Raw genomic sequence first — 21,864 nt, 5'->3', positions numbered from 1 at the left:
TGGTGCACCACACTGTTTGAAGGGAAACTGGAAGGAACTATCAGGTTGAGGAGAACGAGAGAGGTTAATGCCCTAAGATATAACAAATTCTCAGCAGTAGGTCAACACATGCAAGATTATAGCCATAATTTTACTAACATAGAGCAAGATATGGAAATCCTTAAGTTATTAAACAAAGGCCCACTACTTGATATAACAGAAAACTGTTTCATACATTTAGATCAATATTTCAACTCAAACTATAACCTAAATGACATTTCTGAGAGAACCAACATTCTATTTGACCTCCTGATTATTATTTTTTTAGAAATTTTAATTTAACTAATCTAAAATCAATTTTTCCCACTGTCGGCAGCCCTGAAGATGGTTTTCCGTGGTTTCCCACCAGGCAGATGCTGGGGCTGTACCTTAATTAAGGCCATGGCCGCTTCCTTCCCACTCCTAGCCCTTCCCTGTCCCATCGTCGCCATAAGACATATCTGTGTCGGTGCGACGTAAAGCAACTAGCAAAAAAAAAAAAAAAAAAAAAAAAAAAAAAAATCGATTTTCCATTCAATTCATGGCACCTTTCCTCAGCAATTACTCCTATTCCCTCACCCCAAAGCCCCACCTTAAATTAGTCCCTCCTCTCTTCCCCCTCCCTTCTCCGTCTCTCTCCGATCTGTTCTACCCATTTTTCCCCCTACTTATCTTCCTTACTTGTACTCCCTGTCACATAAGTTATGCAATACGTCCAACACATTGCAGCGCAAGGCGCATCACATATTACACATTGCATATTTTTATTACTTTTTCTATTCGTTTGTTCCACTTTTTTCATTACCCTCTTTACTAACTTGGCTTTTATTACTAACAATATTATTTATTTCGCTTATTTCCAAATTGAACTGCGAATCTTTTCCACCTGCATCACAGAATTGTTTTGACTTTCAAGCCCTACTTTTACCTTCAGCTTTTAAGGGCTTTGAATGACATCTATGTACCATCTTTCTACATTGTTCACTACGTGTGCGTAAATTGTTCTCTTAACACCACTACTACCTTTGATGACATACAGCTGTTAGAACTTCATAACGAGTGATACACAACTCTAAAGATTCTTTGGTATCCATATGTTATGCAATACGTCCAACACATTGCAGCGCAAGGTGTCAGAACTTCATAACGAAGGAATTACTAGTCTCAGGATTCTTCGACATCCAAATTGATCATCTTCAGTTCTTCCCTCAACGACAGCTAAGTGCATTAATTTATGCATTTTATGCAATTGTGACTATTTCTTCATCATCTTTATAGTGTCAAATCCACTATGTTTTTGTGATATTTTTACAATTTCTATGGACTATTTGATACATTGTTCAACTCGTGTCTTTGGCTGATGATGACCCTGTTAATGGGTTGAAACTAGCACCTAATAAATGTTTCTTCTGTAAACTAACCCACTTTACTTGAATTTGTGTTGAAAAGGCGGAACTATTGTAATTTTAATTGTAATCACAGTTCAATACGGACCATTCACAACTAAATTTATCTCTCTTAACTTTTGTGCTCTGCTAGAGGAAAACAACTATCAATATTCTACAAATGGATTTAAAATCTGTTGACATATTTCATTATTACATGTATCACAATAGCCTAATTTTATTAATAAAAGTAACAATATACAGTAATGACAAAATAATACTAACTGTAATTGAAGAGTCGTTCTCTTGACTGTATACAGAACAATATTTCACACACAGCCACTTGATAAGGCGTGAAACCGAGTATCTCTTGTTTTTATGTTGTGCAGAAAATGTCAAACAACAAACAGTAAACAATGCACCTCAAAAATATTCTTCCTGTTTACCAATATAAGATTTACAATATTCAGATATTCATGTTAACAAATATTGACAGTGGACACATATAGTTAAAATCTCATTACTAGCCATTCATTCGACAGACCATTTAGGTAAGCACCCTGTTGTTAATTTACTACACCGGGCGAGTTGGTCATGTGGCTAGAGGCACGCAGCCGTGAGCTTGCATCCAGGAGATAGTGGGTTCGAACCCCATGGTCGGCAACCCTGAAGATGGTTTTCTGCAGTTTCCAGTTTCACACCAGGCAGATGCTGGGGTTGTACCTTAATTAAGGCCATGGCCGCTTCCTTCCCACTCCTATCCTTCCTGTCCCATCGTCGCAATAAGATCTATCTGTGTCGGTGTGACGTAAAGCCAATTGTTAAAAAAAAAAGTAATTTACTGCTGTTATATTGGTGGTGCTGGTTGTTGTTTTAAGAAGTACAACTAAGTAACTATTCAGGCCTGCCTGGTGGCCATGATCGTTAAGGCGTTGAAGTTTAAATGGCCTGACACCATGGTTAGCTGGTTCGAGTCCTGTTGGTCGAAAAAATTTCACCATCAGAATGTTGGCCGGCGGGGTAAGAGAGGTGGTGGTATACAATTTCTAATCACTAGATTGTGTGCCAAAAGCTGGGATTAAATTCCAAACCTTTCCACAGTGCTCATATGGAGTGAGGGCATATGACCCTGTTGATGGTGATTTGTCCATCAGATGCGAATGTTAAGCCTTGAGCAGATGCTATTCGACATCAGTAGGCTATGTGCCGGCACCTTGTCCTCCTGAATTCCAACTTTATCTTCATATTATGTTCTTTCCTATTTTTAAAAGTTCCACTCAAGCTTATTCGTCTACCTATGTCATAAAAAAAACTTTAAAAAATGTTGGGTTTTGGTCCACTCAATCAATACACATCACTTTACAAGTGAATTATTTAATTAAAAACATATTTAAACATTTAGGGACATGTTTCGTCTCTATTTGCATCCAGGAGATAGTGGGTTTGAACCCCACGGTCGGCAGCCCTGAAGATGGTTTTCGGCAGTTTCCAATTTCACGCCAGGCAAATGCTGGGGCTGTACCTTAATTAAGGCCATGGCCGCTTCCTTCCCACTCCTATCCCTTTCCTGTCCCATCGTCGCAATAAGATCTATCTATCTAAACATGTCCCTAAATATTTTTAATATGTTTTTATTTAAATAGTTCACTTGTAAAGTGATGTGTATTGATTGGGTGGACCAGAACGTAACATTGTTTCTGAGTTTTAACTGTTATCAATACGGATCTACACGATGAAGTTCGTAAATTGTACTACTTATGCCATTTCACACCAACTCCACTGACAGCTCAAAACGTACCACATATTGCACAGTATGAATTTCATTCCGTATTGACGGTTTTTCAATTACGTCTTATACGGGTTTTCTGTGGTTTATAGGGATGTAAGAAGGTGCTGGGGTGAATGGGTGAATAGAGAAGTGACCAGAGCATAAGTCAAACCACTAAATTTGAAAATTTTATTTTTCCTTTTTTTTCTGAGTTTAAAATTTGATACTCTGAATAAGCAACAACAAATAACAGTTAACAGTGAGTTTGTTACCTCCCATAATAACAATGACTGTAACGATGAGCTTGTTAGCTCCCACAATAACAATGACTTAAAAGTCAAAAATCAGTTACAGTAGAGAAAAAATATTGACACAATAACTTGCAAGTGTTGAGCAATCTAGCTCAAAACAGGCACACTTTTACAAGAGCATGTTTGCTTCACTCATTTTCGTTCTAGGAGACTGCACTCCAAAAGTTACTACAGTCCAGCCTCTCAGAAGCACAAGCTTCTAACAACTTATAAACTTCAAGAACTGTATTTACTGTCATTTCTGCTCTATAGTCTGTTACACACTCATCTATAAATGATGACAATTTAAACAGGGACAATGAGTGCCCATTCTAAATGGCCTTAATGTACAAAATAAAAGGTTTAAGACGATCGGCCATGAACAAAATGCTAGGATTTAATTTAACGTCAAAAACTTCATAATGGTCCGTATTGAAAAAAGATTTACATTCAAAAACAGAGGTAAGGTTATCCACCTGTTCAATACTAACATGATAACACATTGTAAGTAGTATTGAACAGATGGATAACCTTACCTCTGTTTTTGTATGTAAAATGCTCGGAGGCGAAACTCTTGCATTCCTTTTGAAACACTTTTTAAAAAATCCTAATTGGGCTTATGGCCCAAAGTTGCAGAGGTTAAGCCTATACTACAGAGGGGTGACTAGATGCGAAATATTAAGTACCAAACTAGTGTGAAGAATTTAGAGGTTTAGGAAAGCTTATTCACCCCATACCAAGTTGAATGGGAATTAACAGAGGGTGAACACTCTTTTTTCCCTTAAATTACATGTTTCCCTGCAGGGATGTGAACAAAGTCCTCAGACTTGCCAAACTTGCTGGTTCGAGGTCCACTCAGCCTATATGATTATAATTGAGGAGCCATCTGAAGGTGAGATGGCGGCCCTGGTCTAGAAAACCAAGATAACGGCCAAGAGGATTCGTCGTGCCCAGAGGTCTGCAGATTATGAGATGTCGTGTGGTCTGCACGACGAATCCTCCAGATGTATTAATGTTCCATTTCAAATTGTTTATATATTTCTTTCTTCCTAAGAAAGGGAATTAGTACTGTTTGGTGAAATGAAATGCACTACTGTCTTCTTTCAGGTTTAAATTTCTTCGCTCGTGAACTGTTTTCTGAATCTGTAGATAAAGAGCCATTAAAGAAGACATAAAAAAGAAGTAATAACTGTCTTATCTCTTAAATTATGGACTTCATTATGCACTGCTGGCATGTTCAATGCATTGTAACTTCAGTTTATGAGAAGTCTTGACCTTCATAAACTTAATGAAGGTGAAGACTCGTGTATGTCTTACCAAAGTCAAAAGGAGAACTTGTCATTTGAAATAATTTTGCCACTGCACACATAAACTTAAACTTAATACCTATAAGACCCAGATCCTTCACCAGCCAGCTCCAGAGAAAGAACTAAGGAATATCCGTTGCCAGCATCAACAAAATGTGCTTTCAAGATGTAAACAATTTCCCTTTCTTCGGTAGCACACTCTCATCGAGTACAGATATTGATTCAGAAGTCCAGTACAGGATTATCCATGCTGGAACATCTTTTGCCTGGCTAAAATCAAGAGTTTATTTTTTTTTAACAATTACAGCATCAGTGTTGCAACAAAGATCTTTGTGTAATTCCTGCCTTACTCTACGGATCTGAATTCTGGGGCAATATCACCAGCAATTGGCATGTAAAAGATCTCTTGTGACACATTTGGTGTTTACCCAACAAAATTAAATCTCAGCCATAGATGCCCAAGAGAGTTTCGGTTTATTCGGTCTGCCATCTAGTAGGCCTAGAGTAGAGCAGAACATTGAAATTGATGAGCAGACAGCCAGATGGGATCAAATTGAAATGTCTGCATACGGTAGCTGAGGCCATACGATTATTATTATTATTATTATTATTATTATTATTATTATTATTATTATTATTATTATTATTATTATTATTATTATTATTGTTCTGGGTTATCTGCGGAACGCAGAGGTGAAAAAAGGTGCCAGGTTGAATGGGTCTAATTACAATGTCGAGAATTGAATTTAAAACTTAAACTGAAGGTTATATTTTCAAAAAACTTCAAATTTAACAATTTTTGCAGGTACAAGTAGCAAACATTAAACAAGTCTAGGAAAGACCAGATTAGTGGTATTAACAGATCGTTGTCTTCAAACCCTCACTTTACTTTTCCAGAGCTCCTAGTTCAATTTTATAAAAGAGCACAAATTTGTACAAGGGCAGAAATCGCCTAATTCAAAGAGCACTTGCTCCAAAAATTACAACATCTAGCCTTCAAGAGGCATTCATAATCTTACAGAAACTTTGAAAAAGAGCTAACAGGCTCTCAGTTTTCCAAGCCTACTCAAGGCCACATCAACTTACAATTTCTGGCCTCCCAAGGCCCAATTTACAATTGAAAAATGATTATACAAGGGTATTTAATACCCAACCTACCGGGCCTTCATGGAACAAGAATAATGGTTAAATAAATGGCCCAAACACAAAATGAATGATGGCGAATACTTGCACTCCTAGATATGAACACTTAAAACCTAAAGGGCACTAGGCCGATGAAACAGGGGCTATTCCCAAACTATGGAGGTGACTCGTATAAGGATAAATTAATACATTACGGAAAGGAAGAGAAACAGTTACAAAACGTAGTCACCTCAAACCAAGATGAAGGGGAGCTCGAGAGGGTACACCACTCTCTATCCCTGATTTACAGTTAAGGATTTTATGAAGTTTTTACATTAGCCGGCAGAAGTTACATTTTAGAAAAGAAGGTTACATAGTTAACGATTCGGACCTTTCCCTCGGGTTAAACTGCGGAGCTAGCAAGAAAGAAAGATGTTATGTGGCCATTACTCAGTAGATGTACTGTTGCCTGATGAAAGAGTCCGCCTCCTGCTTTGACACACACACTTAGTAAGATGACGATCAATTGGCCAAGAGACGTGAAAAGCCGCAGTTTATAAACCCTCAGGGAAGGTTCGAGATCATTCATGAATATTCAAGACACACCCACAGAATTTTAGTGGTAGATTTCAAAAGTAACACTCAAAATTGAAGAAGGCTGTGATAGGTTGAAAATAAATTACAGAAATTTGGGATTGGCTAGATTCAAACCTGGCGGAAATAAAAAGGAAATATTGCCAACCCCGAAATAAATGAACATCAATCAGGAAAAAAAAAAAAACCTTATGAATACAAAACTTCTTTGAATTATAACTCCCTATACCTCGCACCAGGGTGCATGAACATAGTTTTTAGTCATGTCCTCTGTGGAAGAATGTCCAAACTTCTTGATGAATGTCAAATAAAACAAGTAGAAATTCACTCAGGGTCGGAAACAGTAAAATAACAAAATTACATCATGTTTTAGTGGTGACATCATCTGAGTAAAGTTCTAAGTTGGTGTAGTTTCAGTTTCACAGTTTCACCAATAGAGGAGTTCATTTAGGTGCTAGATTTGAATGCGCGGTGTTGAGGTGTACCTCCCGGTATTATTATTATTATTTTGTGAATTGACTCATTGATGGTGATGAACTCACAGCTTGCCAGAAATTTATAAAATATTTCTGTATGCCTGTGGTAACTTCTGGCTCGGCGAGTAAAGCAGTGGGAAACTATACAACTCCTGAAATCCCTAGGACGCCTCTTCAGTGACACCTAGGTCGTGTATGATTCAGCTTATGGCAGAGCTGTGAAGGATCCAGCCAGCTTTTGGGCTGAGTACTCTACATACATACATACATACATACATACTGTCCTAAATAGTCGGGCTGAGTGGATCACACAGTAAAGTACTTGGCTCTCTGAGCCCAAGTTGGCTGGCTCCAGTGTATTGGTGAAATACGCCGGCCTCATGTTAGTAGATTTGTCGGCATGTAAATGACCTCCTGAAGGGTGCAGGGTTGCGAGGATTTAAATCAAATTATTGAAATCACTGACTTAATCTTTTATAAAGGCCACGGCTGCATCCTTCCCACTCCTAGCACTTTCCTACGCTATCATCACCATGCGACATAAAACAACTTGTAAAAAATTATTTTTAATGAAATGATTTTTATTATTTAAATTGCAATTTGAGTATTTTAAATGCCATTATAACAATGGACAAGCATAATAGTCAATTTAAAGTTCAAACTTAAACTGTCAGTGAGAAAGTATACCGATCCCATGTCATGAGCAATATATGGCCATGAGCTGGTAGTAGAAATGTTTACTAGATACAGCAGTCAAGCTGGATGTATGGCAAGAGCTCACTGAGGGATAAAGGGGCACGATTGTTGGTGCCCACCACTTCGGTTATTTCATACATTGGATTTCTGGCAAGTTGATACATGATTTTGTCAATAAAGACGACATCTAATCTGATTTAAGAGAAAAGAGCTTGCATTTCATATTTCCTCTTACATTGTTTGCTGGTAAGTTATGATACTCTTGTTTGTCACTTGGTGAATGGAATTTCTTAACCACGATATCGAGGTGGCAGTGTATGACTACAGACGTGTTATTGATGTGTGCCAGTTTTTACCTAAATAAACATACTTCAAGTTCTTTCTCAATACAAATACTGGACTAAATGTGAGTATTACGTCTCAGTGTAAACTTCGAGGACTGGACTCGACATAATTTTATTTAATTATAGGGAGATTGATTTTTTTCTGTTCTACGTGTAGAAAACCGTTAGGATATCACTAAACAACAGTTGAACATTGTAATTCAGGGAGGCTTCAAAGCCTTCCACCCTCAGAGAAATGGCTTCTTACCAAGGAAATCAGACCATACATAATCTTACTGACAGTTCTACCCATAATGTTCCTAAACAGTCTCAGAAGAATTATGCTTCTGTAATGCAGTTAACACCAAAAAAAGAACAGGCTATTATTATTGATGCTCACAATGGAATCCCAATAAGAGACTATGTCCTTGCTGTAGGAAAAATAACAGATCCAGTTAACATACGTTATATATCTCATATATCAAACACAAGAATTTGCATATTCCTATCGAACACAAAAATTGTTCAGGAATTGTCACTCAGTCACCCTGTAATTAGAGTCAATAATATGGATCTCACTCTCAGACCGTTAATTGTCGCAAACAAGAGAGTGATATTATCCAATGTATGTCCTATTTTACCCAACACAGTCATTGATGAACATTTACAACTGGGTATCAGGATGATGAGGAAATCGAAAGAATATATGAGGAGATAGAAGATTTAATTCAATATGTAAAAGGTGACGAGAATCTAATTGTGATGGGAGACTGGAATGCAGTGGTAGGCCAAGGCAGAGAAGGTAGTACAGTAGGAGAATTCGGATTGGGACAAAGGAACGAAAGAGGAAGTCGGCTGGTTGAATTCTGCACTGATCATAATTTAGTCCTTGCCAATACTTGGTTCAAACACCACAAACGACGGCTGTATACGTGGACGAGACCTGGAGACACTGGAAGGTATCAAATAGACTTCATTATGATTAGGCAGAGATTCAGAAACCAGGTGTTGGATTGCAAAACTTTCCCAGGAGCAGACGTGGACTCTGACCACAATTTGTTGGTCATGAAATGCCATCTGAAGTTGAAGAAATTGAAGAAATGAAAGAATGCAAAAAGATGGGATCTAGACAAGTTGAAAGGAAAAAGTGTGAGAGATTGTTTCAAGGAACATGTTGCACAAGGACTAAATGAAAAGGCTGAAGGAAACACAATAGAGGAAGAGTGGAGAGTCATGAAAAATGAAGTCAGTAGGGCGGCTGAAGAAATGTTAGGAAGGAAGAAAAGATCAACTAAGAATCAGTGGATAACTCAGGAGATACTAGACCTGATTGATGAACGACGAAAATACAAGAATGCTAGAAATGAAGAGGGCAGAAAAGAATACAGGCGATTAAAGAATCAAGTGGATAGAAAGTGCAAGGTAGCTAAGGAAGAATGGCTGAAGGAGAAGTGCAAGGATGTCGAAGACTGTATGGTCTTGGGAAAGGTAGATGCTGCATACAGGAAAATTAAGGAAACCTTTGGAGAAAGGAAATCTAGGTGCATGAATATTAAGAGCTCAGATGGAAAGCCACTTCTAGGGAAAGAAGACAAAGCAGAAAGATGGCAGGAACATATCCAACAGTTGTATCAAGGTAACGATGTAGATAATTTGGTTCTGGAACAAGAAGAGGGTGTTGATGCTGATGAAATGGGAGACCCAATTTTGAGGTCAGAGTTTGACAGAGCTGTGAGTGACCTAAATAGGAACAAGGCACCTGGAATTGATGATATTCCCTCTGAACTACTGACTGCCTTAGGAGAAACCAGCATGGTAAGGTTATTTCGTTTAGTGTGCAGGATGTATGAGACAGGAGAAGTCTCATCCGATTTTCGGCAGAATGTTGTTATACCTATTCCCAAGAAAGTCGGTGCTGACAGGTGTGAAAACTACCGCACCATTAGTTTAGTATCTCATGCCTGCAAAATTTTAACACGTATTATTTACAGAAGAATGCAAAAACAAGTTGAAGCTGAGTTGGGAGAAGATCAATTTGTCTTCGGGAGAAATGTAGGATCACGTGAAGCAATCCTGACTTTACGTCTGATCTTAGAGGATCGAATCAAGAAGGACAAGCCCACGTACATGGCATTCGTAGATCTAGAAAAGGCATTTGATAATGTTGATTGGAACAAGCTATTTATGATTCTGAGGATGATAGGGATCAGATACCGAGAACGAAGAATTATCTACAACCTGTATAAAAATCAGTCTGCAGTGATAAGAATCGAGGGCTTTGAAAAAGAAGCAGCAATCCAGAAAGGAGTGAGGCAAGGCTGCAGTTTGTCCCCTCTCCTTTTCAATGTTTACATAGAACAGGCAGTAAAGAAAATCAAAGAGAAATTTGGAAAGGGAATCACAGTCCAAGGAGAGGAAATCAAAACTTTGAGATTTGCCGATGATATTGTTATTTTATCTGAGACCGCAGAAGATCTCGAGAAGTTGCTGAATGGTATGGATGAAGTCTTGGGTAAGGACTACAAGATGAAAATAAATAAGTCCAAAACAAAAGTAATGAAGTGCAGTCGAACGAAGGCAGGTGATGTAGGAAATATTACATTAGGAAACGAAGTCTTAAAGGAAGTAGATGAATATTGTTATTTGGGTAGTAAAGTAACTAACGATGGCAGAAGTAAGGAGGACATAAAATGCAGACTAGCACAAGCAAGGAAGAGCTTTCTTAAGAAAAGAAATTTGTTCACTTCAAACATTGATATCGGAATTAGAAAGATGTTTTTGAAGACTTTCGTGTGGAGCGTGGCATTGTATGGAAGTGAAACATGGACGATAACTAGCTCAGAAAGAATGAGAATAGAAGCTTTTGAAATGTGTTGTTACAGAAGAATGCTGAAGGTGAGATGGATAGATCGAATCACGAATGAAGAGATACTGAATCGAATTGGTGAGAGGAGATCCATTTGGCTAAATTTGACGAGGAGAAGAGATAGAATGATAGGATACATCTTAAGACACACAGGACTTTTTCAGTTGGTTTTTGAAGGAAGTGTAGGTGGTAAGAACGGTAGGGGTAGACCAAGGTATGAATATGACAAACAGATTAGAGCAGATGTAGGATGCAATAGTTACGTAGAAATGAAAAGGTTAGCACATGATAGGGTGGCATGGAGGGCCGCATCAAACCAGTCTATGGACTGTTGACTCAAACAACAACAACACATCAAACCAATGTCATCTATATCCAACCTAATGGCTGGAATTAATATTCCGGGATTCACACACATTCTTAGCTTCCGCCGACAACTATATGTTAAACCCAACGATTTCAATAAACTACCGAATGCACTACAAATATGTTTTGAAGGAACCAGTTATTGGATCTACACTTCGTCAAACGTTCCCACCTGTTTTATTTGCAAAGAAGAAGGCCACCTGGCCTGGATATGTCCCTCACTACCTGATGAGACTCTAGAAGAAAACAACCAGCCACCTGATCAACATTCAATTTCCTCCAAGGAGGACACCTCCAACCCAGCAAATGCAGCTATGAATCCTCAGCCAACTACTGACCCTCAGCAAATGATTGAACATTCTAATGACACATCATCTTCCTTTAGAAACCTCCCTGAACAGGGCGTCTCCTTGAACTTGAACACTTCAGTCCCAAATGAAGTAAATAAAGAATCACTCATAACTAAACCTCAAGGAATAAAACGACCCTTCTTTTCAAGTGACTCTTCAGATAACATTTCCATGGCTGATAGTAATTCCTTCTTAGATAATTCTTCTATCTCGGGAGATGATAGAACAGATGATGAATTTCCTGTTCTAGGATCACATAAAACCCGAGACATTAAACAGCCTAAGAAGAAACTAATGGTATTAAATCCCCTCAGTCTTGAAGAACAACTACTTCCTGTTAAGGAAGTAATAGAAGCTAATCCCTTAAATTTTATTCTTAATTTCATACAACTCAAAAGTTTATTTGAAAATACTAAAGGAACATCAGCAACAAATATCTTACCTATTGCATTATCTTACACTTCCCATGTTGAAGATCTCATCGAGACCCTGCATAAACTATACCCCTAGTATCAGGACAAAAAAAATTAAAAACCAGAGTACCAGACTTGTTAAGAAACTACTTACTGCCATAAACGGAGAAAGCAATAGGCCTGCCCCAGATCAGACAATCCCAATAACTGATAAGGATCAAATCTAGTAAATACATCTTTAAAAAGCCATCATGAATTCTTGGATACTGCAGTGGAATATGAATGGATTTTACCCTCACTACGAATATCTACAACAACCTATTACTGAACACTAACCCGAAATAATTTGCTTACAAGAAACTAATTTTCGAGATAACTACGTAGCTAATATGAGACAATTCACACCATATCACAAAAACTGCAACAATCCCATTCATGCAAGTGGAGGGTTGCTACTTACAGACGTGACAATGTTCCTCAAAAAGAAATACCACTAAAAACCAATTTGGAAGCAGTAGCAGTTACAGTATTTCTAACATTTTCCCTATGCATCTGTAATATTTATTTGCCCAGCAGCCAGAACATGGATGTAAATGAATTAGTAGATCTGATAAATCAACTTCCTAAACCAATCCTCCTCTTGGGAGATTTCAACTCCCATAACACCCTATGGAACTGTCTGTACACTAACACAAGAGGAAGAATAATCAAATCGTTGCTAGATTCTGAAAATTTGATCCTAATAGACTCGAATGGTCCTACTCATTATGATATCCAGCACAGAACTTTTAGTACTATAGATCTGTGTCTGAGCACTCCAGATGCAGCAATGATATATACATCATCAGCTAGCAAAACCCTTTTCGGAAGTGATTATTTTCCTATCAGAATAAATGGAAACAACAAGCCCCACCTAAGTGTATGCCCAAATAAATGGAATACTAAACATGCTAATTGGCAAGAATACAAAGAAAATATTAAGGCAGAGTTATACAGATTACCACCTACCCATTTCAAAAATTACAACATTGACTATATTGTAAGAGAATTCACCAATATCATACTTAAAGCCGCAGAAAATTCTGTTCCAAGGACCAACAATACAACTTACAGAAAATCAGTTCCTTGGTGGAATGATTCCTGTAAAGTTGCAACTAAAAAGAAAAACCAAGCATTCTACAAGTATAAACACCATCCCACTTTACAAAACATAATATGGATTCCCTCACATAAGGGAATAAAAGGCAATGAACAAGCTGACATATCAGCTAAAGAAGCAACTCGTCTTCCTGTACATGATCCAAACTTTCTAATGTCTTACACCGATGTTGCTCCTTTTCTTACTACAAAGATCCAAAAAGAGTGGTTAACTGAGTGGACATGGGAACAACCCACAAGACTCCATGATATCAGGCGTGGATCTACAGATAAATCTGATGTTTCATTCCTTCAGCGTCAAGAACAAGTGCTCATTACTAGAATACGTATAGGCCATAGCAAACAGACTCATGTACATATCTTCTCTAAGAAACCTCCACCAATATGTGGCACCTGTCAAAAAAGAAAGACTGTTGAGCACATTTTACTAGAATGTCATCTATACGATCAACAAAGACAAATGTGTAATTTAAACCCGAATAATGGTGTATGTGACATCTTCAACAAAGATACTCATTGTAAAAACATCATTAAGTTTTTTAGACAAACAAATCTATTCAATGATATATACCTAATCAGTTAATCACTATCTGACCAATATGTACTGTTGTTATTTTTACTATTGTAACTCTATGTAGGCTAATCAATGTAATAATCCTGTATGTATAATTATGAATGTCGCGATATGACTTTCTAAGTTAAAGCGACAATAAATAAACTTAAAAAAATTCTTAACATGTATTTTTTGTATAATAAATTTGGATTCTTTTTTTAATGTTTTTTTAGGAAGGTTCTCGATATAATGCCCTGCATGTGGCAGCTAAGGCTAAAAATGCCACTATGAGTGAATTCATCATCCAGACTGTTGGAAATCCAGCTTTCGTTGGCCTTCTGTATGGAGACGATGATGAACAGAATTGTGCAGATAGAGCTTCGATTTTACTTGATTTGTATCTTAATACTCCTGACAAAGGATTGAATGAAACACCTCTACATTTTGCTGCTAAGTTTGGGGCTGTAGGAGTTGTTGAAACTCTAGTTTCTTGTCGTCAGTGTGATAGAACACCAAGGAATAAATTTGGTCAGACTCCAAAAGATGTAAGTATTGCACTTATTATTATTATTATTATTATTATTATTATTATTATTATTATTATTATTATTATTATTATTATTATTATTATTATTTTATTATTATTATTATTATTATTATTATTATTATTATTATTATTATTATTATTGAAAAGGCACAATGTTTTGGAAAGTAATAAGGTCAGCACTGTTTACGTAAATCACGGATGGATACATTGAAAACAATAGACGTGGAGATTACAATCGTGACGTGTCAGAATGGAAAAAGAAACCCTAGTGTGTAGGTGGCGCTACTTGATGGTGGCTCAGCCAGAGTCATATGAGTAGTCTATATATAAATATTCTCAACACCCCCTCTCGAAGGCTGAACCATCTTCAACGTTTCAGTCTTCTGACACCCAGACATTGTAAGCATTTCCAGTGGTTATCCTTCGGTAGTCCCTTGGTTAGCATATCTGCAGGCATCTTCTCAGTTGACAAGTATTTGGGATAAATGTCCCCAGATGAAAGAACCTCTTGTATGAAATAATGTCACACATCAATGTATTTAGTCCGAGAATGGAAAACAGGATTTCCAGCTAGCTTCTGAGCTCCAGTGTTGTCATTATATAGCTGTACAGTCGACGTGCTGTTAATGCCTATTTCCCTTGCTAGCCGTAGTAAGTGCACTGCCTCTTTTCAAACCTCACTCAAGGCCATATATTCAGCCTCCTTTGAGGACAATGCCACTATCCGTTGTTTCCTGGATTTCCAAGATACGGCTCTGCCATACATTGTAAAGGCGAAGCCAGTGTATGATCTGAGATCGTTGATGCATGCAGCCCAATCAGCATCTCCATAGCCAGTTAAATTACTGGTATCGCTTCCAAAAATGATTCACACATCAGAACGACCCTTATGGGACCTCAGTACCCTCTTTGCTGCTTGCCAGTGTTCTTTGCCAAAAGAATCATTGTATTGGCTTAAGACATTCACTGCATGGGATTTGTCTGGACGCGTTGCAGTTGACAGGTACATAAGAGCACCTATGAGCTCTCTGTATGGGGGCCTCTTACCGTCATCCTTGGATGAAGTTACTCGATCTTGACAGTTTAACTCCAGCTTCAATTGGTGTGGCCACGGGCTTGCAATCAGACATTCTAAAGCAATCTAAGATGTCCATAATGTAACCTTTCTGTTTCAAGGTGATACCGGATTCATCTCGAGAAAACCCAATCTCAAGACGGTAATTAATGTCTCCTATGTCTTTGACCTCAAACGACTTTTGTAGAAATTTGTAGACCTCATGAATTTCTCTCGAGCTTCATGACAAACTAAAATGTCATCAACATAAACTATGATTAGGAGAGCATCAGCATCTGAACCCTTTACATAGCCGCTCGAATCGCCGGACATTGGTTTGACACCAAGCTTTAGTATTCGCTCGTTCAAGCATCAGTGCCAACAGCCGCAGGCCTGCTTCAAGCCATACAGAGCCCTTTTAATACGGCACACACAATCCTTGTTCAGCATCTTCAGCATCCTCTTGGCTTCAGCTATGATCTCGGATGTTCCATTGCTTTCCTGTACGATGAATTTGAGTATTTCCCTGGTGTAGTTTGGTACCTCCATAAAGATTTCCTCTTCAACAATTCCATTTAGGTATGCATTTGCTACTTCAAATTGTCGGACATACATTCCATGATGAGCAGCGAGCGCAATAGCCATTCGTATTGAGCTGAGTTGTGCTACTGGTGCGAACGTTTCAGTATAATCTATACCTGGCCTCTAGGAAAAACCCCCTGGCCACGACTCTAGTCTTCCTTCTTGTGATCTCGCCATTTGCTCCGTACTTACTCCTAAGGACTGCACAACTTCTAATTGTCGTCCTATTTTCTGGGCGGTCTACGAGATCCCAGGTCTTGTTTCTTATAATGGAGACAAATTCATCTGCCATCACCAGCATCCACTCATTTTTCTCTGGACCTGAAAATGCCATCTGAATTGGAACCTAGCCAGACACACCGAATCATTTTGTCCTCCACCACGTTCCTGGTAAAGCTTTCGAGGTCTGCCTCGTGTTCCCGAACAAATCATTTTTGGCCTTCCTGGAGATTGTCGTATTTCTGGTTCTGGTTCATTTTCAAAACCAAGAAATTCTTCTGACGTATCCGAATCTTTGATGCTTTCTCTACGTTCTTTGTGTCTAGGAGGTATGTTTACATTGATGAAAGGATCAACCTGCTCTGACTCTATGCTAGGATGATCTTCATGAAAGTGCTCTACATTTGGGCACTGACTTCGGAAAATATCATGATTGTAATTTTCTTTTTTGCTCTTTTCTATCTCCTCTCGAAAACTTGACATCACGTGAGATTTCCACTTTTCGTTCTTGTGGTATCCAAATTCTGAAACCTTTGGACTGCTCCGCATATCTGAGGAATATGTCCTTTTTCTCCAGAGGGTCGAATTTTCTAATGTTTGGCGATCGATTTAGGCTGTAGATTTCACATCCAAATTTTTTGAATTTGGAACTTTCCAATCCAGGCTTCATAAGGAGTTTGTCCTCTGCCCAGAAAGGGGGAGGAAGTCCGGACTGCATTAATAAACATCTGGCCATCTCAACGAGTGTACGGATTTTCCTTTCCGCTACTCCATTTTGTTCCGGGCTATGCGGAATCATCAGGCACAGTACGATACTGGATCTCTTCAACATTGCGTCGAATTGGGAATTCACGTACTTCGTACCATTATCAGACTACAAAATCTTTACTTTCGCGTTTTTCTGTGTTTTGAGACGTTTTCTGAAGTCCTGAAACTCATTAATGACTTCATTTTTCTGACGAAGACACTTCGCACCATCCAGTCATATCGTCGACAAATGTGACAAAGTAACTCACATTTCCATTCGCGGAAACCCTCATAGAATCACAACTATCGGAGTGAACCAATTCCGCTGGTTCCATTCTCCTTCTGGACTTCTTCGGAAAAGGGGTACGGGTCCTCTTACCTTGGAGACAGATCTTGCATTCAAAATCCTCTTCAGTGTCGATGACTTTGATTCCCTCTATCCTTTTATTCTTCACTGCCTCACATAGATCCGTTATGTTTAGATGTCCCAATCAAATGTGTCAGTCCATAATAGACCCTTTTCATATATGTTCAGTTCGGGCAATTTTCCCTGTACTTTGGTGTACAACCCGTTGATGTAATAAAGTCTGTCTTTTCTATGTGCAACGAATAAGGTACTATCGTTCACATCTATAACTCGAGCAGATGTTTTGTCAAACACCACGCGGTGACCCCTGTCTACAATCATCTCAACTGAGAATAGATTAGTACACAGATCAGGTATGTATAATGTATCACATAGGTTGAAACTTTTATCACGACCATCAACGCTCATTGACATTGTCACAGCACCTTTTGCACTTATTTTCGTCATAGAACTGTTTGCCAACTTTGAATTGTCATAAATATCGGATTCTACCTGTGAAAAATAGTCCAGATTTTTACACATGTGCAATGTGCAGCCGCTGTCGAGGTACCACACTTTATCTGCATCACTGTCAGTCATGAACTAGCACAAGTTCTGATGTAATATATAGCAAGTTTCTTCCTTCAGCCTTATGAGCATTGTCTTGATCATTTTTACTCAATTGCACTCCTTCGCCTGATGACCTATCTTTTCAAATAAAAAATTAGATGTATGGCTTTTCAGGCGTTTGCTCTATTAACCAGCGTTTCGTCTTAGGTCTGACACTAGACTCCTCAGAGTGGGCAAACGCCTGAAAAGCCATACATCTAATTTTTTATTTGATTTTTGATATGCTCTATTGGTGGAAAAATATCTAATTCCCTCCATGGGAACTTAGAATTTCCATTCGACCTATCTTTTTACGATTTGCCTTTATCGATTTTGCTTGTGGGCTTTCTATAATTCTTGTTCTTGTATTTTCATTCAACAGTCATAGAGTTCTGCATCATGTTGTTTCAGTTACTGCTTCTCACGTCACTTTCTTCCACAATTTTATGCATAATACCTCTGGCTTTGGAAGTTTGTCGCGAGATTCCAACGTGCACCAAACGTATTTGAAACTGACTGCCAAATCATCATTTCATCAACTTCTTCACAAATGTCTTAATTCCTGCGATGGCGATTTTACCAAAGATTTACCTCAAACAAAACAAAAACAAACAAAAATTACAATTGAATTCTTCGACAATGTCTGAGAGTTCCTAAGTTTCTTTTCTTGACGATTTCACAAAAAAATTTAGCGAAACGATTCCATCCATGGTCAAGTATGTTACTATGTATTTAGTACATTGTAGTTAAAGAGAGACTTTCCTCATTTGTAAAAGATGTCTGTCAAATTTCTAATTAGTTTTATTGTAAAAAAAGGAAATTACGAGATGAAGTTAGAACCTCTGATTTATTACTTCATACATTTAACTGAATTTAAAATAAGTGATCAATTTCTCTGATTTTCAGTTAGAATATGAAACTGCTTTATTAGTCATTTTAACTGGTGTAGAAACTACAACGTGAAGGACTTGAATGTTTTTGGTTAAACTGGTAAGTATAAAAAATAGCCAGTCTTTTCTTTCTTTCCAATTTCCAGATAAACTGAAGCTGCTAACTTTCTTCACCCTTCAAGCCAGTATTAAAAGTTGTCCAAATTTTACCCTACAGCGGTAATAAAATATCACAATTTTACGTGCTGTCACAAACATTGCTATAACTTCTAAACGACTTGGCTGATTTTGTTCAAAATAAGTGGATACGGAGTTCATATCATGCAGATGTATCTACATACAAAAAGGTGGCATGCAAAGTAATAACATGCCTAATTACCTTCTTGTTGGAATAAAATTCGAATCAACAGGTGTCCATGACCACTCGGGTGAGCATTCACTTATATCATTATGTACATCACACGTAATTTCCTGCTGTGAATAATCGTCATCACCAACACTTTCATTATCACGCGGATTATTTTCATCGCTACTTTCACCTAATATGCATTCAAGAGCTGCATTAGATAAATACAGACCATGCAAGGACACTGCCATGTTGTTTACAACGATGGACGTTGATGAAACAAATTCTTTTTACGCCAACACAATGCCGCATTACGGTAGAAGATTGAAATGGCTTACAAACTCACACAAAACCATTATAACAAAATAGTGGATATCATTCCTGGGAAAAATCAAGCACTATGCAACTGCAGTTAAAGCAGCGGTGCTATGTGAATCAGAATGCCTAACTTTGAACAAGAGGACTGGAAAAGAAAGAAAGAAGGAAAACAAAATACTAGGAACATTTTGGGACCAAAAGAATAAATATAATATTTGGATGAAAAGGAAAAATGAAGACCTGTACCGAAATATACAAAAAATTACAATTACATCTCCAAATTAAAAATCTCCACAGGGTCGGTATTAACAGTTGTTACAAGGTACAAGGTAAAATAGGGCCTGCCTATTCAATACACTAACATTAATGCCACATGCAACTAAATTTGATAAAAATCTGTTATGTTGCCATTAAACATTATTTAACGGTACTGGTTTAAACCCTTAGGGTCAACTTCAGCCTATAGTCAGATTGGTACGTTAAAAACATTGAAAACTAACACATCTAAAAAAGAAAAAACACTTTTAAAAAGATGAGTCCTTGATAAAAAATCTTGATAATGGGCATCATACCCAGCTGTCACAAATATAATCCTTAATATGATGTTTGTTGCATTAGTAGCAACATGTGATGTGTTGTGGAATCAATCTTGTCCTTCATTAAACTTGTGGTGCCAATGAATTATTGGTATACTTAAGAACTAGACAGAGGGGGATATCTATGAATTAAACCAATGAATGCAGTTGCCCTGTAGATGTTTGAACTGTTGATATGGATCATGTATTTGAATCGAGAAAAGATATTTGTTTTCTTCTTTGAAACATGGGACCAGTTGGTGAACTGTCTGCTCTTCTGTTTTTATTTTGTCCTTAATGTCTGCAGTAGGCTCAGTCAACTTATCATCTGCAGTTGGAAGCAGCATGTTTGTCATAAGTGAAGTATTTGCAGTTTCCTCAAAATGACTTGTTACTCTTTGATCTCCACTAGCAAGTCCATTTCACAAAGCATGTGAAGTTTTAGATGGTGCTGGGGATGTAAATGACTTCCCTTGACTTTGTACACTTAGAAATCAACCTGAAACAGTAGGCCGTAACGGTCAAATAGGCATTTATAGGTACTAACAAATGCCTTTCATTCACCATCATTTAACCTACAACGGATGTTTAATTTTACTCTGTATGTTTATCAGTTACAGAAACAAATAGGCATTTCAGGAAATATCCTCAACTTAGAGACAAAATAGTCTACAGCATTAATAAATCATCACTCAAAGTTATCCTATAAACGTTTGTCTTTAAGACTACACCCCTCATACAAAAAGCTCATGCAACTTAAAATTCATATTTTCCCACATTTATGATTATGTTACCTTTACATTCATAGAAAAAGAAATGTTCTCTTTGTTATGCAAAAACATAGTTAAATGAACAGTTAAAAACACTCAATTTTTCTCCGTTTCATGGTTGTATAACATAGCTCCCTTTCTCACTGGGTGCCTCAATAGTTCTATTGTAGTAATGATGATGTTTACTCTTGAAGAATCTAGAACTTTACTATATTTTGAAATTTATGTTAACACTTGCGTTTTATTTGCCTACAGATTGTATGCAGTCGAGTGACATCTCCAGATTCTAGTTTGAAGAAAGAGATTATGGATTTGTTGGAAGAACATTACTATATTCCTGTCTGGAGATCAGAAGATAATTCAGTTCAGCCTACTGTGGGAACACCATTTAAACCGTCTGCCCCACCAGTATGTAAACGGACACTCCTTTCAATTTTCATCGTATTTTATTGTGACAAAGCATGCATGGATAGCTTGCCAACACTACTTTTCTCCACTGACCTTCGTTCCTTATTGTTTTCTCTTTTTTTTTTTTTTTTTTTCATGTTTTTGTTTTTCTTTCTTTTGCGCTCGACATCCATTTTAGGCCATCCCTACCCTATTTGTTCCGGTACTTACATATTTTACTTTCTGATTATTCTGATATGATTTTCAAATTCTACCTACAGCAGATTACTTACCATACTTACAAACTCTCCAAATTATGCTCTCATACACTCTTTCTGAATTCATGTCTACTGCATCTCAGCCTCTACCCACGAGGATGGAGTGTTAAATTTCTTCTGTCTGTTTCCCTGCCTGCCCTACAACGTGTTATTGCTTTCTGCTACCTAACTTCCAGAAACCTCACCATACTCATCCCCTCACAAGAGACTGCCTCCTGTCGAGAACACAGCACCCATTTCCACCTTCATTACAACCCCCCCCCCCCCCCCCCATGGCATTTAACGCCCTTGAAAGGGCCTTGGCCTGCCCAGCGACTGCTGCTCAGTCCGAAGGCCTGCAGATTACGAGGGGTCGTGTGGTCAGCACGACACATCCTCTCGGTTGCTATTCTGAGCTTTCGAGACCGGGGCCGCCATCTCACCATCAGATAGCAGGCACGCTACCCCTACACCACGGGGCCGGCACTTTCATTACAAAGTCAACCACAATCTTTCCCTGCACACTACGTGG

The 21,864-nt window shown here is 38.0% G+C and overlaps 1 protein-coding gene across 2 annotated transcripts in view; it reads left to right on the top strand.

The window, feature by feature from the left end:
- Nucleotides 1–21,864, top strand: part of Ankle2 (ankyrin repeat and LEM domain-containing protein 2) — an 86,856-nt gene that overhangs the window by 23,459 nt on the left and 41,533 nt on the right. For both annotated transcript variants that reach the window (XR_010859561.2, XM_067143605.2), the window contains exons 3-4: nucleotides 13,919–14,230; nucleotides 20,944–21,096. Coding sequence is in view for 1 of the 2 variants with exons in the window: in XM_067143605.2 (XP_066999706.2) it covers nucleotides 13,919–14,230; nucleotides 20,944–21,096 (465 nt within the window). In the remaining variant the exon portion in view is untranslated. The remainder of the gene's footprint in view (nucleotides 1–13,918; nucleotides 14,231–20,943; nucleotides 21,097–21,864) is intronic.

The sequence above is a fragment of the Anabrus simplex genome, chromosome 3 (genome assembly GCF_040414725.1).
Source record: "Anabrus simplex isolate iqAnaSimp1 chromosome 3, ASM4041472v1, whole genome shotgun sequence".
Lineage (NCBI taxonomy): Eukaryota > Metazoa > Arthropoda > Insecta > Orthoptera > Tettigoniidae > Anabrus > Anabrus simplex.
Note: the sequence above shows the minus strand (reverse complement) of the source record. Positions and strands in the feature narration are given on the sequence as shown.